This window comes from Carassius carassius, chromosome 4, assembly GCF_963082965.1.
Source record: "Carassius carassius chromosome 4, fCarCar2.1, whole genome shotgun sequence".
NCBI lineage: Eukaryota > Metazoa > Chordata > Actinopteri > Cypriniformes > Cyprinidae > Carassius > Carassius carassius.
The window spans coordinates 30,505,146-30,524,465 of NC_081758.1; the positions used below are offsets into that span (position 1 = coordinate 30,505,146).

The 19,320-nt window shown below is 37.6% G+C and overlaps 1 protein-coding gene across 2 annotated transcripts in view; it reads right to left on the minus strand.

Annotated features, from left to right (window-relative positions):
• Positions 1-19,320, minus strand: part of LOC132139748 (netrin receptor UNC5D-like) — a 209,187-nt gene that overhangs the window by 27,565 nt on the left and 162,302 nt on the right. The window contains exons 5-8 of one of the 2 annotated variants that reach the window (XM_059548343.1): positions 5,933-6,113; positions 2,497-2,664; positions 1,127-1,291; positions 601-633 (exon numbers count right to left, since the gene is read on the minus strand). In XM_059548343.1, coding sequence (XP_059404326.1) covers positions 601-633; positions 1,127-1,291; positions 2,497-2,664; positions 5,933-6,113 — 547 coding nt within the window. The remainder of the gene's footprint in view (positions 1-600; positions 634-1,126; positions 1,292-2,496; positions 2,665-5,932; positions 6,114-19,320) is intronic. The other variant, XM_059548344.1, reaches the window with a different exon arrangement.

Here is a 19,320-nt window from a genome sequence, read left to right on the forward strand (position 1 = left end):
TAGCCACATGACTGTAACAATGCAGAAGCACCTGGTACTAATACATATTTAAAATGATGTTTTGCAAAGTGCCTTAATATGGTTAAAATAATAAACAGGGAGAAATTAAGACATAATATGCTTGACGAGGTGAGTTAATATTCAATTATTACACCTCATCGCTTTCTCTAAATATAGCAAATGTTCCGATGCCATCCAATCACTCACTCTCTCTAATCTGAAAGGACACAATATATTGACTAGCACTTTGAAATCCTCTGAAATGGATGAGCAAAACATCTGGAAAAGTTCATAATGTCACCTGCAAAATTCAAATTGAGAGACAGATTGGATTCTTGCTAATTAATCTTTTGCATCTTTTTTTTCTGTTGTCAGCATAATGATACAGGTAACCAAGCGTAGAAGTGAAGACATATTTGAAGTGCGCTTCTCTTAATTAAGGATAAAAAAAAAGCTATTACAGAGAAACTCATAAAAAGAATGTTTAAGTTAAAACAGATTCGAACAGAAGTACAACGTTAACATTAGTTAACACTTATTTTGTTGTTTTATTCCCTCATCTGTACAGTAATTATGAATTCACATGGGGGAGGAACTCACTCTGAGGCTTAACATCATGCATCAGCTTCCCATCTGCAGGGAAAAAGAGACAGAACAAGAGAAAGAGAGAAAGAAAGGGAGAGAGAATTACAGTCCATCCCTGTAATACTTTTTACAAATCTGCTATCTGATTCACATCACGGGTAGATGTCCAACTGCAGGCTGTGCCAACATCATCTGTGGATAGTGTTGCTCTTCATTTTTGCCATGGGAAGCTACTGGCAGATGGTTTTGGATCACTTAGGCTGCAGGATGTTTCCATCCTTCTTTAAAGAGGAGAAATCTGAGAGGGTTCTCATCATAAGGGAGGGAGATATTGAGAGGGAAACGGGGCATGATGCCTTCACTTTCATCCACTTTTAGCAGACAATTATCACAGTTCCCAAAATATCACAATTCACACACTTGAGCTTTGTGTAAAGGACCAAGTGAGCAATAGCATGACCAACAAGTGATGACGATGCCATTGTTGTCATCGATGAAATGATGGTGTTTATGACATATTACGCCATTTGCTCATACTCACTTTGTGTACACAGTCCTCCCGTGCAGTTCTCCGTGCTTTGACCTTCTCCCTCACACAACTTGCCTCTGTGACGAGGCGGTGGAGCATTGCACTCCCTCCATCTCTGCCTCTCACACTGCGCACTACACATCGTCCATTCGCTCCACTCTTCCCAGACTCCATCCACTGCAGGGCACACAATGGGGTTGCCGTTTAAAGAAGGTGAACAGCTGCTCTGTGCATTAACTGCACTAGGCAATGATTTCTAGAGACTTCATAAACGTAATTAAAAGTGATTTAATGGTCCAACTCTTGACCATAGTGGCAGGGTTACACACATTAAATCAACACATTTTAAGCCAACTGATCAAATTTTCAATATTATCTGTATCTTGGTCAAAGTTTTAATTTGTTCTTCATTTTATTTTCAAGCTATAAAAAGATATTGCTTAAATGATTTAAGTGTTCAAACGTTCGGGGTGAAGAAGGTTTTAAATATTAATAAAAATAATAATACTTTTATTCAGCAAGGACACATTAAACTGATCACAAAAGCGACATACAGTGTTACTACAAAAGATTTATAGTTCAAATGGGGTTCTTTTAACCTTTCTATTCAAAGAATACTGGAAATAGATTGATCATGGTTTCCACAAAAATATTAGTTTTCAACTGTGATGATAAGAAATGTTTCTTGAGTATCAAAGCAGCATTTTAAAATTATTTCTGAAGAATCATGTGGCACTGTAGCATAATGGCTTCTGAAAATCCAGCTTTAGTATAACTGACCTATGTAATAGTCACAACTATTCTCAACTAATTACTGGTATGATTTTTACTCATTTATTTTTTTTAATAAATTTTTGCACCACAACCTAAAATCCATTTGAGAATACTATGAACATGTTTCCTGTTTATTTTAATAAAAAAAATACTTTGTTTCTTAATTGTCATCATATAAACTATGCATGATTAATTAAGGAATTAAACAAATTAAATGTGTCTTACTCATTTGAAGCCTAACTGTGAACAAATTATTAAATAAAATGAAAAGATTAACATTTATTATGCAAACCAAAAGTAATCATGTATTGTCAGATCAACATAAATAACTCCTCTAATAAAATTACTCTAATTAGAGATTATTTATTCATTCTCATATGAAAACAATAGGTCTCATTTACATACATGAAGTAAAGCCTTGGTAATATCCATAATAACACCCTTACATTGAATTATAATAGAACAGAAAATGTACTACGATGTCTGATGTATTATGAATGTAAAACATGGCTTTTAAGTTCTACGTTGACACCAAAATCTACACTGAGCTTTGATGCTGGAGGACAAGCTGCACCTCGGGGGTGTGCTGGGGTTGATGAGCATCTGACCTGGGCAGAGTGCATTGCAGGTGATCTTCTGCACAGACATGCCCTCACAGAACGCTCCTCCATTCAGAGGAGCGGGGTTAGTGCAGGTCCGAGATCGCTTCTGAACTCCTCTCCCACAGTTCACGCTGCAAGGAGACCACTCTGTCCACAGAGACCATCCACCATTCACTGCAGAGATAAAGAGATCTTCCACTGAATAAGACAACAGCTGAGCTTGAGACAACCTTTCTCTCACCCTGCCAGAAAAAACACCCAGAGGTCAGGATGACTAACAGGCTAAAGCAAAATCTTTTCTTACATCTGTGCTTTGACTTTTTGTAGTCTAGCTTTGATATGTCTTCGCTTTACAACCAGCAATACAACCAATATTAACACCAAGGTCACATAGCAGGATAACAGAACAGATAACAGAATGCTAAATTTGAATAGTGACATACAGCTAATAAGGCGCGGAACCACAGCTATCCAAGGATTGTTGCATTTTAATAATCATTTATTATTATGATGAATGACGTCAAGTTGACCCTTCCAATATGGCAGATGGCTTACAGAAACAGTTGCTAATGAGGCATCTACCTATACATATTTATGGCTGTGATATGTAGGGACAAACATTTGAATTAAACACACACACCCCTGTTACAAAACACAAATCACTATATAATTAAATTAGTTTAAAATCAGATGAAACAGCTTTGACATTCCCAAGAAGATTAACATTGTGCTATGAATTCACACTTTTGAATTACATCCCCAAATCACCATCCATACAAGCATTTACCATGGATGAACTGTAGTAACACTAATTGTATTAACCATGGTGTTTTTTCAGAAATGTGGTATGTTCATATTTAATACTACAATATTATAAATGTATATTGTTTAAAATGTATTGGCGGAGTAAGAGAATGTAATTAATTTATATTCAAACTATGACAGTGTCTTTATGTGTGTAGTTTTTACCTGAATTTACTGTTTTTAAAACAAATACAGTTTTATAGAAATCTTAACCGTAGTTCCATTTTCTCATAAGATTGTCCTTCCATGTTTTTTTATTGGCTTTGACAAGGTGAATCGTCTGATTCTCTTATCAGACCTTTCACTTGAAGGGGCGTGTCCATAATTTTATAGAGACGGAGCGCATTTACAATAAACAAATCAACAATCCAACCCTCTCCATTGATTTTGTACTGCGGGAAATAATACATTCTGACTTATAACAAATACTTATAACAATAAACAGAACAACGTCTACAATCTGCTATGTGACAAGGTCCTTTTGTTGGAGAAATGATCCTACTGAATGACCCAACATGAAATAGCCTTCATCTATTTTCATAGATCTTTTCATCTACAACTATTTGATTGAATCACCAGGTAACAGCATCATTTAATCTACCTAACAAAGATCAAAACATAGCTTTGGAAGTTGGAAGGAAGAAAATAACAGTACATTTTCATCAGTTATTTTATCGGTCATTAAATCAGATACAATGGAGAAGCACAGTAAGATTACATTTATTTGAATGGATTTGTGAGAGTGCGATTGCATGTGAATTAGTCCTGCCTGTCTGTGTTATGTCTGTCTACTAGTAAAGCAGTAGGTTTCTTCTTCTTAAAAAAAAAATCATTTTTGTTAAAACTTTTCTGTTTGTAAACAACTTTATTTATAAATCACAGCGTTGACAATAAGTTTTTGTTTCTATGTGTGAGTGATCTGTGATGTGCGAGCTACTGTCTGTATATGTCTGTGTGTGTGTGTGTGTGTGCGCGCTACAATAATTGTAGGCAGTACCGCTTTAGAAAGGCTGTATAAACTAACATGAATTCCTTTAGAACTATAACTTCCCACACTACCCATTCCCGTCTTCAAACCTTCACCTTCTGGGCTCTATTTTAACTATCTAAGCCCATGGTCTAAAGCGCACGGTGCAGGTGCACTCAGGGTGTGTCCAAATCCACTTTTGCCAGTTAAACGACGGGAAAACAGTCGGCATGTCCGGGCGCATGGTCAAAATGGGTTGTCCCCATTCCCTTGTCCCTAATGGGTGTTTTTTGGGTGTAATGTGCAATAAACCAATCCAAGTCTCATCTCCCATTCTCTTTAAGAGCCAGTTCCGCTTGTGCCATGACGCATTTGCTATTTACATGGCGGAATTGACAAGTGCAAAGACAGAACGTGTCTCCAGAAAGGAAATAGAGCTACTCTTGCATTAGCAAATATGAAGCCTAATTCTAATACATGCAATGACTATCCATTATAATATGTAGGTATTTTTATATTTATGTAGACTAGACAATAATATTATTTTACATTGTAATCATTTAATTTTTTATAATTGGCATGTTTGTGTGCTGTTATGCATCCCTGTGTGTGTAATAAGCAGTATGTACGTATGTTGTGGACCCGCCTATATTAACGCAATATTTAAATAACAAAGAAAAAAACGTTGCGCCAGAATTCAGACAAGGTTTGAGCTGGTCAATGGAGCAGTCTATTTTCAGTTCCTCAAAATAGCAACTGGATAGTGGTAGTCACTGGTAGTGATCTTCACTATTTTGATTGTTTTGTAGTGTGTATGAATATCAGCAAACCTCTTAAAGTAAGCTAAAGTTTGTTTAGGTGAAAATATTATAGCTTTATATGGAATGGAGCTTGTGTAAATATTTACACAATAAATATTTACACAAGCTCCACTCTGGATCCAGAACACCTGAGAAGAGATGATGCTGACCCCTCAGACTAACAAATATTGCATCATATAATAATTGCTGTTAATAATGTTCATCATCTGGCTGACTACGTCTTGTATTAATTTTTCTGAAAAAATCCTGTCATATGCGCACAAACTGACAGTCACCACTTATAAGCTACTACTAAATATTGTAGAAACCTAATTTTCTGTAAAGTTGCCTTGTAATAATTTGTATCGTAAAAAGCACTATACAAATAAACTTGAACTGAATTTAACTGAATAGCTTAACACATACTGTATAGTTTAAATTCTTCTATATTTTAAGTGTCAATCATATAAAGTATAACTCAGCTTAAAAAAAGTTCACTCAACAAATTATCTATTTTTCATTTAAACACGTAATTCCAAACAGATGTTTTTGTGTGTGTGTGTGTGTGTGTGTGTCAACTGTTTGTCCATAATTAAAGCTGATGAGATCCAAAAAACATTGAACCCCACTGACTTTTTTGTATTAACAAAATTAACAGATTAAAGTCATGAGGGTGAGTAAACAATAGTTCACACGAAAAGTGAAAATTATCATTAAGAGGTATAGAACTTAACGAGTTAACAGGTAAAATGTGATAATTAATGACTTCACAGCCCTGTTGCAAACAGAGAGCTGTTTAGTAGTATGTTTAGCAAAGATGAGGAGACAGCACAACAAGTCAAGGAAGCAAACAGTATGAGTGTCATCTTACCAAAAACAACTACAGTAGCTGTAGCACTGCGTCTTTTTGCGACAATGTTACTGGCGAGGCAGGTGTAGTTGCCAGAGTCAGAGAGCCTGGCTTCACTGATGATCAGATTGTGGTCAGCACGAGTGTCAATGTTATCGTCTCCAAGGGAGCTAACCAATTCTTCATTTTTCAACCACTCCACCTGACAAAAAGAAAAGCCTTTATTTATTAAAGCTGTACAAGCAAAATAGATACCAGTTTTTACACTCAGTTAGAATAGTACAAACTTTGCTGAAGGCATAGTTTAAAAGTCAAAGTACACCCTTTTGAAAAACTTGAAGTACAACTCATGTACTCAATAACAGTAACGTTAATAAAGGGGCTATTCGGCTGTCACCCATGAAAGTGGGACAGGAGGTCAGAGCCACTTCAAAACATTTTGAACTCAGTAAAACAAGGTAACAGAAAATGTTTGGATCAGTTTTGCAAGTGATGTTAGCGGAGGTTGTTACCTGTGAAGTGTGTGTATGGTGGAGAAGAGGCTGTTGAAACTGCTTCATATTTCAGCACAGTAATTACTAATTAATTACTAACAGCTCTGATATACGGCCCTCAGGGAGCAGAAATATTACGTTGCATCACTGACTGTGAATTCAATCAAACCCACACATTCACAACACAACGACAAGCCGGACACAAGCAGACACACCTATAATCACTTTGAATTTGCTTCTGACACCAACCTTTGATAACAAAGACAGGTAAATCAAAATGTCTGCAACTACTTTAGTTTTCATCTTTGGTATTCAATGAGCATAAAACTCAAAACAACTTTCAAATCTATCAACATACTCACATACTGCTTGAGACTTACTAATATAAAATTTATAAATAAACTATATTTGGAGCACTACTTCTGCACAATGCACATTTCTTAATATTAAGTTTAAAATGTGTTTTAATGTCACTATACTGATGAGGATTTTATGAACTTTGAAAAATACTGGTCTTTAAATGCAAGATATAAGTGCACCTGAAGTATAGAATAGATCCACATTAGCACAATCAAATATACTTTTTAATATATATTTAGTTGTACTTCAGCATTACTTCTGCACAGTTAAAGTACATTAAGTACAAAATTAGTTTTTCCAATTTAGCAGACCAGTTTAGTATACTAAAAAGTACATATGTAAATGTATTTGTTGCATACCTATCATGAAATAAATTTATTTCAAATACATTTTAGCATATTATACATATACCAGAAGTATACGTGCTTCTGGATTCCTTTTACTGTCTATGATTAAAGAGCATCAGTGGATGAATGTCACAGTTTTGTATTGTGCTTTGAAATGGTAGGCATAGCCTAGATTTATGCTTTCAGGTTGAAAATAAAACTTATATAGTACAGTTTGTGATCTAAAATGGTAATTGTACATTAACAGCTGTCAACTATGTCGGTACGCAAATGCGCTGTCAGAACATATTTATATTACGCATTTTTTATTTTGGTCGCGCATGCGGACCTGCACCCCTGTGTATATATATATATATATAAGGGAATAAATTACCCCTAAATTAAAGTCATCATTATTCATGTAATTCCATGTAATTCTTTCCCCATGATATTTTCTTTCTTCCATAATATCAGCAACTGCACCAAATTTGTAAGATTTGTACCAGGTTGGACCCCTTTTTGCCTTCAGAACTGCCTTAATTCATTGTGGCATAGATTCAACAAGGTGTTGGAAACATTCCTCAGAGATTTTGGTCCATATTGACATGACAGCATCATGCAGTTGCTGCAGATTTGTTGGAAACACATCCATGATGCGAATCTCCCATTCCACCACTTCCCAAAGCTGCTCTATTGGATTGAGATCTGGTGACTGTGGAGGCCATTTGAGTAAAGTGAACTCATTGTCATGTTCAAGAAACCAGTCTGAGATGATCTGAGCTTTGTAACATTAAAGTATCCATTAGAAGATGGGTACACTGTAGTCATAAAGGGATGGACATGGTCAGCAACAATACTCAGGTAGGCTGTGGCGTTGTAGCCAGCTATGAGTCACCGAGGTCCGGATCTCTGTAAATTTTTCATGTTCAGAAAAAAAATTTGTTCTCTGATTGACAAATTTGCTTCTCCTCATATGAATGCCGCATGTATAATTCAGAATGTTTATCGTCCGTGGTATGAAAATGATCGCTGCGAGACGCTTCTGAAGTGAACGAGTCTTCAGAGTGTTGTGAGCGACAGCGCTAGATGCAGCCTACCTGAGTATAGATCCAACTATTACAAGCATTTTTTGACTTGGCTTTCTACTTAATTTAACACGTTAGAAAGTTAATAAAGTAGGAAGTTGCGGTTTACGGTCAGCGATAACTTTATCTTATCTAATTTCCAAAATATTTGAAATAATTTTGGTTTATTTTATTTATTTAAAGGTTTTTGTTTATTTTAATAGCAACATCTGGCAACAATGCATCGCCGGCATTAGTCTAGCAGTTATTAAATAAGGCAGCAACTATTTTCAAATAGCAGCATTTTTTTGTGATATGCTATTTACATTAAGTGCATATCTGTATATTCTATTTATACTATGTTAAAATAGCAGGATTTTTTGCTATTTATACTACTTACTGCAAATAGTGGCAATTATCTGCACCTCAGTATTGTAGTACATTATAAAACAGTATGCAATAATAACTTATTAAGTCTAATTTAATGAATGCCACCTTATTGGGACAATAAAGCCCTCCCTACACCTACCCTTAACTTTTTGATTTACTTAATTTTCATTAAAAATAAATGGTTTTCTGATGTGATTTGAAATTTGAAAAGGGAGAAAATTTTTTGCCAAAAGCTGTATTCGAACCTGGGTCGATAACGTCAAAATATTTATGACACACGCTTGGTAATATGAATATGAATAACACGTTTAGTGGAAAATATGTATGTTTGCATTAATAATAAACAACTGATAAAATTATCCACCCCATAAATATAGTATTAACAAACTTTGATGCAATAAATAGGGTATAGTTTAAAAATGAGCATCCCTCCAAAAACATCTACATTTCTGTTTCTTTTCAAGTGTTAAGAGTATATAATTAGTTGTATTTATAGGGGTTATTATAGCACAATTCTATAATAAGGGGGTTATTATAGAAACCCCCTGGACCTCACTAATTTTCAAAGCCTGGCTACGGCCATGCCCAAGTGTGCCAAGAAAATATCCCCCACAGCATTACACCACCACCACCAGCCTGAACCGTTGAGACAAGGCAGGATGGATCCATGCTTTCATGTTGTTTACGCCAAATTCTGACCCTACCATCTGAATGTTGTAGTAGAAATTGAGACTCATCAGACCAGGCAACATTTTTTGAATCTTCTACTGTCCATTTTTGGCGAGCCTGTGCAAATTGTAGCCTCCATTTCCTATTCTTAGCTCACAGGAGCAGCACCCAGTGAGGTGTTGTAGCCAATCTGCTTCAGGGTTCAACTTGTTGTTTTCAGAGATGGTTTTCTGCATACCTTGGTTGTATTTATAGTGGTTATTTGAGTTACTGTTGCCTTTTTTTAACCCTTGTGGATTGTTCAAATTCACTACCCTTTCGGTATGTTCGGCATGAAAACATCCACTCAATTAAACTGCTGTAAAAATGTATTAGATTCATATTTTTTTCAATTTTTTTTTTGCATAAATCTGTTAATCAACTTCAATCCTGATCAAAACTACCAAATGTTTTTTTTTTTTTTAAAAATCCAATATTTTAACTATTAAATTGCCAAGTTCATAAATGATGTCACTGATTTGGGGGAAAAAACACACAAAATGACTTATTTTCAATATAAAAGTAATTGTGGCTGGATTTTTTTTTTTACTTTTTATAACAGTCTTGGGCATGTCAAAGATTAGTAGCAACATTGGCTTTGATGCATTTTTAGTTTTTGTGCAGCATTAGATTTTAATTTTTTCTCCCTAATTTGTTGTTGGTGGCTGTTTTGGCCCCATTGACTTCCATTATAACAACATTTTTTGATTGCAAAGCCATGACACCATATAATCATGCATTCTTGATTGTTTGTGGTTTTCCCTTTTGGGAAGAGGTAAAATTTGTTATTTTTACAGTTGATCACTAGGTGGGACCATTAACCCGTTAGACAGGCCTGTGCAAAAAAAGGCTTAGTTTCTGGCTTGTATATGGAGTTATATGGAGTATAACAGCAATTACAGTCATGGCCAAAAGTTTTGAGAATTATATAAATATTGGAAATTGGAAAAGTTGCTGCTTAAGTTTTTATAATAGCAATTTTCATATACTCCAGAATGTTATGAAGATTGATCAGATGAATTGCATAGTCCTTCTTTGCCATGAAAATTAACTTAATCCCAAAAAAACCTTTCCACTGCATTCCATTGCTGTCATTAAAGGACCTGCTGAGATCGTTTCAGTAATCGTCTTGTTAACTCAGGTGAGAATGTTGACGAGCACAAGGCTGGAGATCATTATATCAGGCTGATTGGGTTAGAATGGCAGACTTGACATGTTAAAAGGAGGGTGATGCTTGAAATCATTGTTCTTCCATTGTTATCTGCAAAGAAAGGCATGCGGCCATCATTGCGTTGCATAAAAATGGCTTCACAGGCAAGGATATTGTGGCTACTAAGATTGCACCTAAATCAACAATTTATAGGATCATCAAGAACTTCAAGGAAAGAGGTTCAATTCTTGTAAAGAAGGCTTCAGGGCGTCCAAGAAAGTCCAGCAAGCGCCAGGATCGTCTCTTAAAGATGATTCAGCTGCGGGATCGGAGTGCCACCAGTGCAGAGCTTGCTCAGGAATGGCAGCAGGCAGGTGTGAGCGCATCTGCACGCACAGTGAGGCGAAGACTTTTGGAAGATGGCCTGGTGTCAAGAAAGGCAGCAAAGAAGCCACTTCTCTCCAAAAAAAACATCAGGGAGAGATTGATCTTCTTCAGAAAGTATAGTGAATGGACTGCTGAGGACTGGGGCAAAGTCATATTCTCAGATGAAGCCCCTTTCCGATTGTTTGGGGCATCTGGAAAAAGGCTTGTCCGGAGAAGAAAAGGTGAGCGCTACCATCAGTCCTGTGTCATGCCAACAGTGAAGCATCCTGACACCAATCATGTGTGGGGTTGCTTCTCATCCAAGGGAGTTGGCTCACTCACAATTCTGCCCAAAAACACAGCCATGAATAAAGAATGGTACCAAAACACCCTCCAACAGCAACTTCTTCCAACAATCCAACAACAGTTTGGTGAAGAACAATGCATTTTCCAGCACGATGGAGCACCGTGCCATAAGGCAAAAGTGATAACTAAGTGGCTCGGGGACCAGAATGTTGAAATTTTGGGTCCATGGCCTGGAAACTCCCCAGATCTTAATCCCATTGCGAACTTGTGGTCAATCCTCAAGAGGCGGGTGGACAAACAAAAACCCACTAATTCTGACAAACTCCAAGAAGTGATTATGAAAGAATGAGTTGCTATCAGTCAGGATTTGGCCCAGAAGTTGATTGAGAACATGCCCAGTCGAATTGCAGAGGTCCTGAAAAAGAAGGGCCAACACTGCAAATACTGACTCTTTGCATAAATGTCATTGTGACGAGTGGGGCAGAGACGAGGGATGTGGGAACACGATTGAGGCCGGTGGAGTGATTGGGAAATCCGCGACACCTGCGACCCACCACCGGTCTTGAGTCCCACAGAGGAGATGGAAGGATATAAAACTGGAGCGACGACAGTGAAGGACGAGAGAGGACCAGGCCTGGGCTTTTAGTTGTGTCTTGGTTTTTATTTGAGCGCACCAGTCGTCCGTGAGGGGCTGGTGCGCTGTTTTGTGTTTATTTGAATTATTAAAGTTTCAGTTGAGTGTCCGCCGGTTCCCGCCTCCTTCTTCCGGATGAATATGAAGGTTTTTATCATGACAGTGGTGCCGAAGCCCGAGAGAAGGAGGGACGCGCTGCCTAAGATCCCTCACCGCTGTGGTGAATCCGCGGTGCCATGGAGCAGGCGAGGAGGGTGCCGCCATGGACGCTCGAGGCAGTGGGCTGGAGTGAGTTGCCGGGGACGGGCGAGCTCGCTGCCGGCCTCCCACGATATGGAGGGACGGCTGCCGTCCATGAGGGAGTGGAGGAGTCGGCGCCGTTCGCCAAAGAGCCGAAGCCTGCTGCTGTCCGCCTGAACGGGGAGGAGCAGGGAACGGGGGACTCCTGCCGGCTGCCCAAAACCGGAGGAGCCGTCGCCGTCCACCAGGCGGCGGAGGAGTGTCGTGCCGTCTGCCGAGGGCCGTCCAGTGCCACCGCCAGGCACCACGGAGGAGATCACCCAGCTGGTGGAGGGCCGAGCAGCAGTGCGTCGGGGAACCGGAATTATTATTATTTTTTTTCTCTCTCCCCTCTCTCGTCTCTGTCGCTCCTCCTTCCATCTCCTTTTCTCTCGCCTCGTCTGTCCTGCCCCCAGGTTCCCGCAGGTCCCTGTGAGCGGTCCCCCCGGAGGGAGGGGGGGGGGAGTAGAGCGCAGTCTCGAGGGTACCCCCTGGCCTGCGAGGGGCGATGGGGGTATGTGACGAGTGAGGCGGGGCCGAGGGATGTGGGAACACGAGTGAGGCCGGTGGAGTGATTGGGAAATCCACGACACCTGCAACCCACCACCGGTCTTGAGTCTCACAGAGGAGATGGAAGGATATAAAACTTGAGCGACGACAGTGAAGGACGAGAGAAGACCAGGCCTGGGCTTTTAGTTGTGTCTTGGTTTTTATTTGAGCGCACCAGTCGTCCGAGAGGGGCTGGTGCGCTGTTTTGTGTTTATTTGAATTATTAAAGTTTTCCGCCGGTTCCCGCCTCCTTCTTCCGGATGAATATGAAGGTTTTTATCATTACAGTCATGTAATTGTCAAAAAAAGCCTTTGAAACGTATGAAGTGCTTGTAATTATATTTCAGTACATCACAGAAACAACTGAAACAAAGATCTAAAAGCAGTTTAGCAGCAAACTTTTTGAAAACTAATATTTATGTAATTCTCAAAAACTTTTGGCCACGACTGTATAGTGTTTGTGTGTGTGTGAGATTCTTGATTGTTGGTGGTTTTCCCTGTTGGGAGGAGGTAACATTTGTTATTTTTACAGTTGATCACTAGGTGGGACCATTAACCCTTTAGATAGGCCTGTGCAAAAAAAGCTTAGTTTCTGACTTGTATATGAAGCTATATGGAGTATAACAGCATATTATATTGTGTGTGTATGTGTGTGTGTGTGTGTGAGAAAGAGAGAGAGAGAGTGTGTGAGAGAGACCTTTGTGCACTCACCTTGATGTATTTCAGAAAATCAAAATGTACACCTCAGCTCTCAGAACTACATGGAGTTAACAAAAGTGTATTTATGCACCTGCTGCATTTTAATGGTGGTGAAAGTATTCGGTTGTTAAGTGATGACGTAAGAAGCGCTGTCTCCGGGTCCAGGCCTCAACTCGCTTCACTTGAGAATATGACCTCAGCAGCCATTTATGAGCACTGTTTATTCATATTGATAATTTAAGCTAAACGCTTTCAAACTTACGATATACACTACAGTCTCCGTGCTCACAGCGTCCCAAACACAAATAATTTTTATATCTTTTTTTATATTTATATTTTCATTGTCTGGCTATCTGGGACTTCGGTATGGAGTTAAAAGTTAAGATTATAACTTTTTCGCTAGTATTCTATCACATTGTGAGTTTATATTAGCACCTTTTGTTGTTTTCTTGTGGTAACTGATAGAGCGTTTGGACACGGAATCGCTGCTATGTGACGTCAGACTTAAAAAGCGAATAGATTTAAACACTTGCATGCCATCGTGCTGGTCATTTAATGGTGAGAAGAGCACCAAGCAACACAAGAAAGGGCTTGACTTGTACCAAAGTTTTAGAAATGATTATGTAGCTTGACCCCTCCAGCGAGCTGCAGCTTATTTGAAGTTGGTATTGCATTTTGGTTCATAATACATTGTGTTCATAAATTTGATGTAAAGTAGATTTCTTTTACAGGATTTTAAGGTTTTAAACTGGCTTTACCATCAAGAAAAGACGAGCATTTCATATATAGGCCATCTGTACTTTTCACCATCAAAAGGTAGCAGGTGCATAAACACATTTCTTTTTTTATTGTTTACTCCATGTAGTTCTGAGAGCATGAGGTGCATATTTGGATTTTTTCAGATACTGTACATCAAGGTAAGTGCACGAAGGTCTCTCTCACACCCTCTCTTTCTCTCTCTCTCTCTCTCTCTCTCTCTCTCTCTCTCTCTCTCTCACACACACACACACAAACACTATAATTTGCTATTATACTCCATATAACTCCATACAAGCCAGAAACTAAGCCTTTTTTTTTTGCACATGCCTATCTAAAGGGTTAATGGTCCCACCTAGTGATCAACTGTAAATATAAAGGTTTTTACCTCTTCCCAAAAGGAAAAACCACAAACAATCAAGAATGCATGATTATATTGTGTCATGGCTTTGCAAGCAAAAAATGTCATTATAATGGAAGTCAATGGGGCAGAAACAGCCACCAACAACAAATGAAGGAGAAAAAATTAAAATCTAATGCTGCACAAAACTAACAATGCATCAAAGCCAATCTTGTTAATAATCTTTGACATGCCCAAGACTGTGATAAAAGTTAAAAAATGTAAAAAATATCCAGTCCACAATCATTCACCACAATTTTTCTATTGAAAATATGTCATTTTGTGTGTTTTTTTCCCCCCAAATCAGTGACATAATTTATGAACTTGGTATTTAAAGAGTTAAAATCTTGGAATTTTTTAAACATTTGGTAGTTTTGATCAGGACTGAGGTTGATTAATAGATTTATGCAAAAAAATTGAAAAAATTATTTATCTGATAAATTTTTTAATTCATCATTTTTTAAATCAGTTTAATTTAGTGGATGTTTTCATCCACAAACATAACGAAAGGGTAGTGAATTTGCCCACAGTGTACCGTTGAGTTTTTGAAAAATTTCAAATTAGCATTTTCCCAAAATATGGGTCAAAATAAGATTTGTCACCAAAAATCATTCCATTAGCTCAAACACAGAGAAAGTTGTGGCCAAAATAAGACTCAACTTTACCCCCTAGTGGATGAAAACGTCCCCAACAACGCATAAGGGTTAATCATCTCTAACCAGCCTGCCCATTCTCCTTTGACCTCTGACATCAACAATGCATTTTTCTCCACACAGCTGCTGCTCACTGGATATTTTCTCTTTTTTGGACCAGTCTCTCTAAACCCTAGCGATGGTTGTGCGTGAAAGTATCTGTAGATCAGCAGTTTTTGAAATACTCAGATCAGCCCATCTGGCGCCAACACATTCAAAGTCACTTAAATCCCCTTTCTTCCCCATTCTGATGCTTGGTTTGATCTTCAGCAAGTTGTATTCACCACATCTAGATGCCTAAATGCATTGAGTTGCTGCCATGTGATTGGCCAAATAACAATTTGTGTTACCAAGCAATTAAACAGGTGTGCCTAACTCACTGGCCGGTGAGTGTATGTGTGTGTGTGTATGTATATATATATATATATATATATATATATATATATATATATATATATATTCCGATACCGATACTCGAGAACGAGTCTGTTGTTCGTTATCTGGCTCGGCTGGGTGTTCACCTTCAGTCCTCTCTTCAAAGCAGTTCAGTCAGTGTACTGTTTGAGTACATGAATTACTCCGGGATATTGGTTTGTTTGAACTCAGAGGGAGTGTCAGCCACATTAAAAAAGTTAACAGCTTAAGTCATTTGTGGATTAATGCATATTGGAGACGCGAATCATTTAAAACGATTCAGTTCAATTTGGTGAACTGGTTCAAAAGATCCGGTTACATCAAATGATTCGTTCGCGAATCGGATATCACAAACTGCTTTGTTTTGAACTCTCGCTCACAACAGACACGGAAGAGAAGACAATGCTGAATAAAGTCGTAGTTTTTGCTATTGTTGGACCAAAATGTATTTTCGATGCTTCAAAAAATTCTAACTGACCGTCTGATGTCACATGGACTACTTTGATGATGTTTTTCTTACCTTTCTGGACATGGACAGTATACCGTACACACAGCTTCAATGGAGGGACTAAGAGCTCTCGGACTAAATCTTAAATATCTTAAACTGTGTTCCAAAGATAAACGGAGGTCTTATGGGTTTGGAACAACATGAGGGTAAGTTATTAATAACATAATTTTGCTATTTGGGTGAACTAACCCTTTAAGTAAAAATAAACAATAATATCCCCATCTTTTATTCTCGCAATGAGCTTATTATATTCGTTTGCTACATTAGTAGGACCCTATGATTCCCACGATGCAGAAAACACTGAATACTCAATAATAAATAATAATAAACATCACCTTCGTGATTATAACCCTTACTTGGCTTGTGAATTAGCAGAATTTGAACAGGGACTTTAAAACGCTTAACACAAGTAACGCTTCATGAGGCTTAATGTACCAAGGCATAAGCCAAAATGTGGCTTATGTCCTCTCTTATGTCCTCTCCTCTCATATATAACAATGCTTAATGTACAGAGGCAGTGATATTACTAGCATAATATGTGCAGAAAAACTGATGAACCCAAAAATATGAACTTTAAATACTAAATGCTTAAGTGTTTTCTTCATTACAATTTTCATTACAAGGGAGGGAAATGCTTTGCGTGTATTTAAACGTGTTAATATTCTGGGCTTATCTGCATGTCTTTTAGTATTACTGTCATACTAAATTAAACCAGCATTTTAAAATTCTACAAAACTGTTCACAAGCTTCCAGGGATTTAATTTGAGTTTTCTGTAAAAATACTTATAAAATACAATGTGTGTGTGTGTGTCTGTCTGCTGAATGTGACCCATAGTGCTAAAAAGCTTGTCTGTGCGTGCACGCAGCATGATCTGTATGAGTGACTAAATGTGTGCGTGAGATACAGTGAAGACAGCACATTAGTTTAGAACTCTTCTAATTTTTATTTTTTTAAACATAGAGAGTGTGTTTATTTGTGCAATGAAAACCTACCAGCAATGTTAAGATGATTTTAATATATTAGAATGAGTATGTTACTAAAAAAATTTTATTAGAACATGTACATTACTATTTATGGGCTTAAAAATAAGATGCAAACAGAATATTGTGCCTGGTGGGGAGGTTAAAATTTAGTGCAGTCCCGTATCGTGGACTCTGTATCGTGATACATATCGTATCGTGACTTTGCTGGTGATACACAGCCCTAGTGACCCACAACCTCCGATTCTCCTCTGTGGTCATAGAAAAATTAATATTTACAAGGAAAAAAAATATACTTCATCATTAAAACGTTTCCAACAAAGAAATGTATCGACTTTTGTCAGCTTGTTGAACAAACTTTATTTGGATAATCTACTATATGATGGCTGAAGCAACAGCGAACGTCCAGTGGGCGACACTGTCTTCACGCTAAATTCAAGCGTAAATTCAGGCAAATTCTACAAAACTGAAGTGAAAAAATTGAATTGTGAAGCAATAAAATAGATTATATTCCCTGCAAACGATCTAATGAAGAATTTGAATATTTAACTTAAAGGCAAAAACAAAGCGAAAGATAAACAGGTATCTGTATTAATTTCAGCATTTTGTAGCAGAGGTTGATCCTCTCAGAATGGCGGCGGCACCCCAGCATGCAATGCAGCGTGGCATATCTTCCTGTGCTCTATAGACTATGTCTATGAGTATTAAACTGCAAAAAGACTTATTTTAATATGAATGTTCTGCATATTCATTTGATAAACAGAAAATACACAACACAGAATTTGTCAGAAAAAAATTGTCATAATTATTATTTATTCATTTTAGATGTTTACATTTTAGATGTTTACATTGTGCCTTCCAGCATAAATCTGCCCCTGATGGTTTGGCAGTAGTTTGCTTGCCCTACACAGTTATCTTAGTATATATATATATATATATATATATATATATATATATATATATATTGTATTTTTTTTCTATTTGTGTTATATTATTTATAATAAGTGAAGTTTACTGTTAAGTGCACTGATGTCAGACTCATTTTGAATAATAAAGTTTATTGTTAAATTGTTAAATATCCTGCCTCCACTACATTGGCCTATGTTTGTCACATCATAAGTGTTTGATCACCAAATTTGAATTATCATTGCAAAAAATGTGTTTATGTATATATATTCTGTTTATGTAGGCTATATACTGTATTCTATTTACAGTACCATTCAAAGGTCTGGACGCACGACTGGGAAGTGTGTCCAAATTTTTGACTATACTGTACTATAATATAGCTTACACATAAAGAATGTTGGCCGATATATTGATATCAGTTTTCTTTATACTCACTAATATCAGTATCAGCCCCCCAAAAAACCCATATTGGTCAGGCTCTAGTTTGAACTTCCCACAGTGCGTGAGTAATGCATGTCCTTTCGTGTGTATTCCTCTCTTGAATATTGACATTAAACTTAAACTTTTGTGATAAAGCAGCACTGACCCATCAATTATACGGAGTGTCATTCACATTTGTTCTCACAACATTGCACTGTTAGAATTTATAAAATGTTACCAGCCATCTGGCGACTGACATAGTTTCATATACTTGTCAAAGCCGCATTTGGCACTTGGCAAGAAAGACTTAATAGCTACAAAGACTAGAAAAGACTCATTAGCTAGAAAGACTAGAAAAGACTCAGCTTTGTGATCACAGAAATGTTACAGAGCATTTCTCAGAGGGGGTGTTCATGAACATTTAAAACCACAAACATATTGTATTAGGACAGACAGAGCAAGTGAGAAAGTGTCAGCATCCAGCATGCTGGTAAAATAATGTTGTATAAATCTTTGCGCTCGCCCCCTCACAGCTTGGATTTAAATTTTTCATGGCGGAGGTGTGCTGGAATGGACCTGATTGCCAATTTCTGGTCTGCACACTACATTATTCAGTAGCCCCTCTTAAATCGACTTAATTTATATTGACAAGTACTTGAAAGGAGATTCTTGTCTTCCAGTACTTCCCAGATTTCCTGTGTTTCTGTCCACCGTGCTCTTGAAGTGACAGATCCTGACAGAGCTCTTCCATTTCATCACTGAATCATTCATAAAGCATTGGTGGCTGCCAAGAATCAAATTCTACTATAATCACACACATGTACACAGATATTTTGCCTGCTCGTAATCCATGATATGTGGACCTGTCATTTTTGTCCCTTACTTGGCCCTTGACTGTGTATTAAACTGAAATCAATATATCAAATTTGATGACAACAATCAGTTGCAGTTCTGTTTAAAGGGATAGTTCACTCAAAAATGAAATCCAGCCATCATTCCCTCACGCA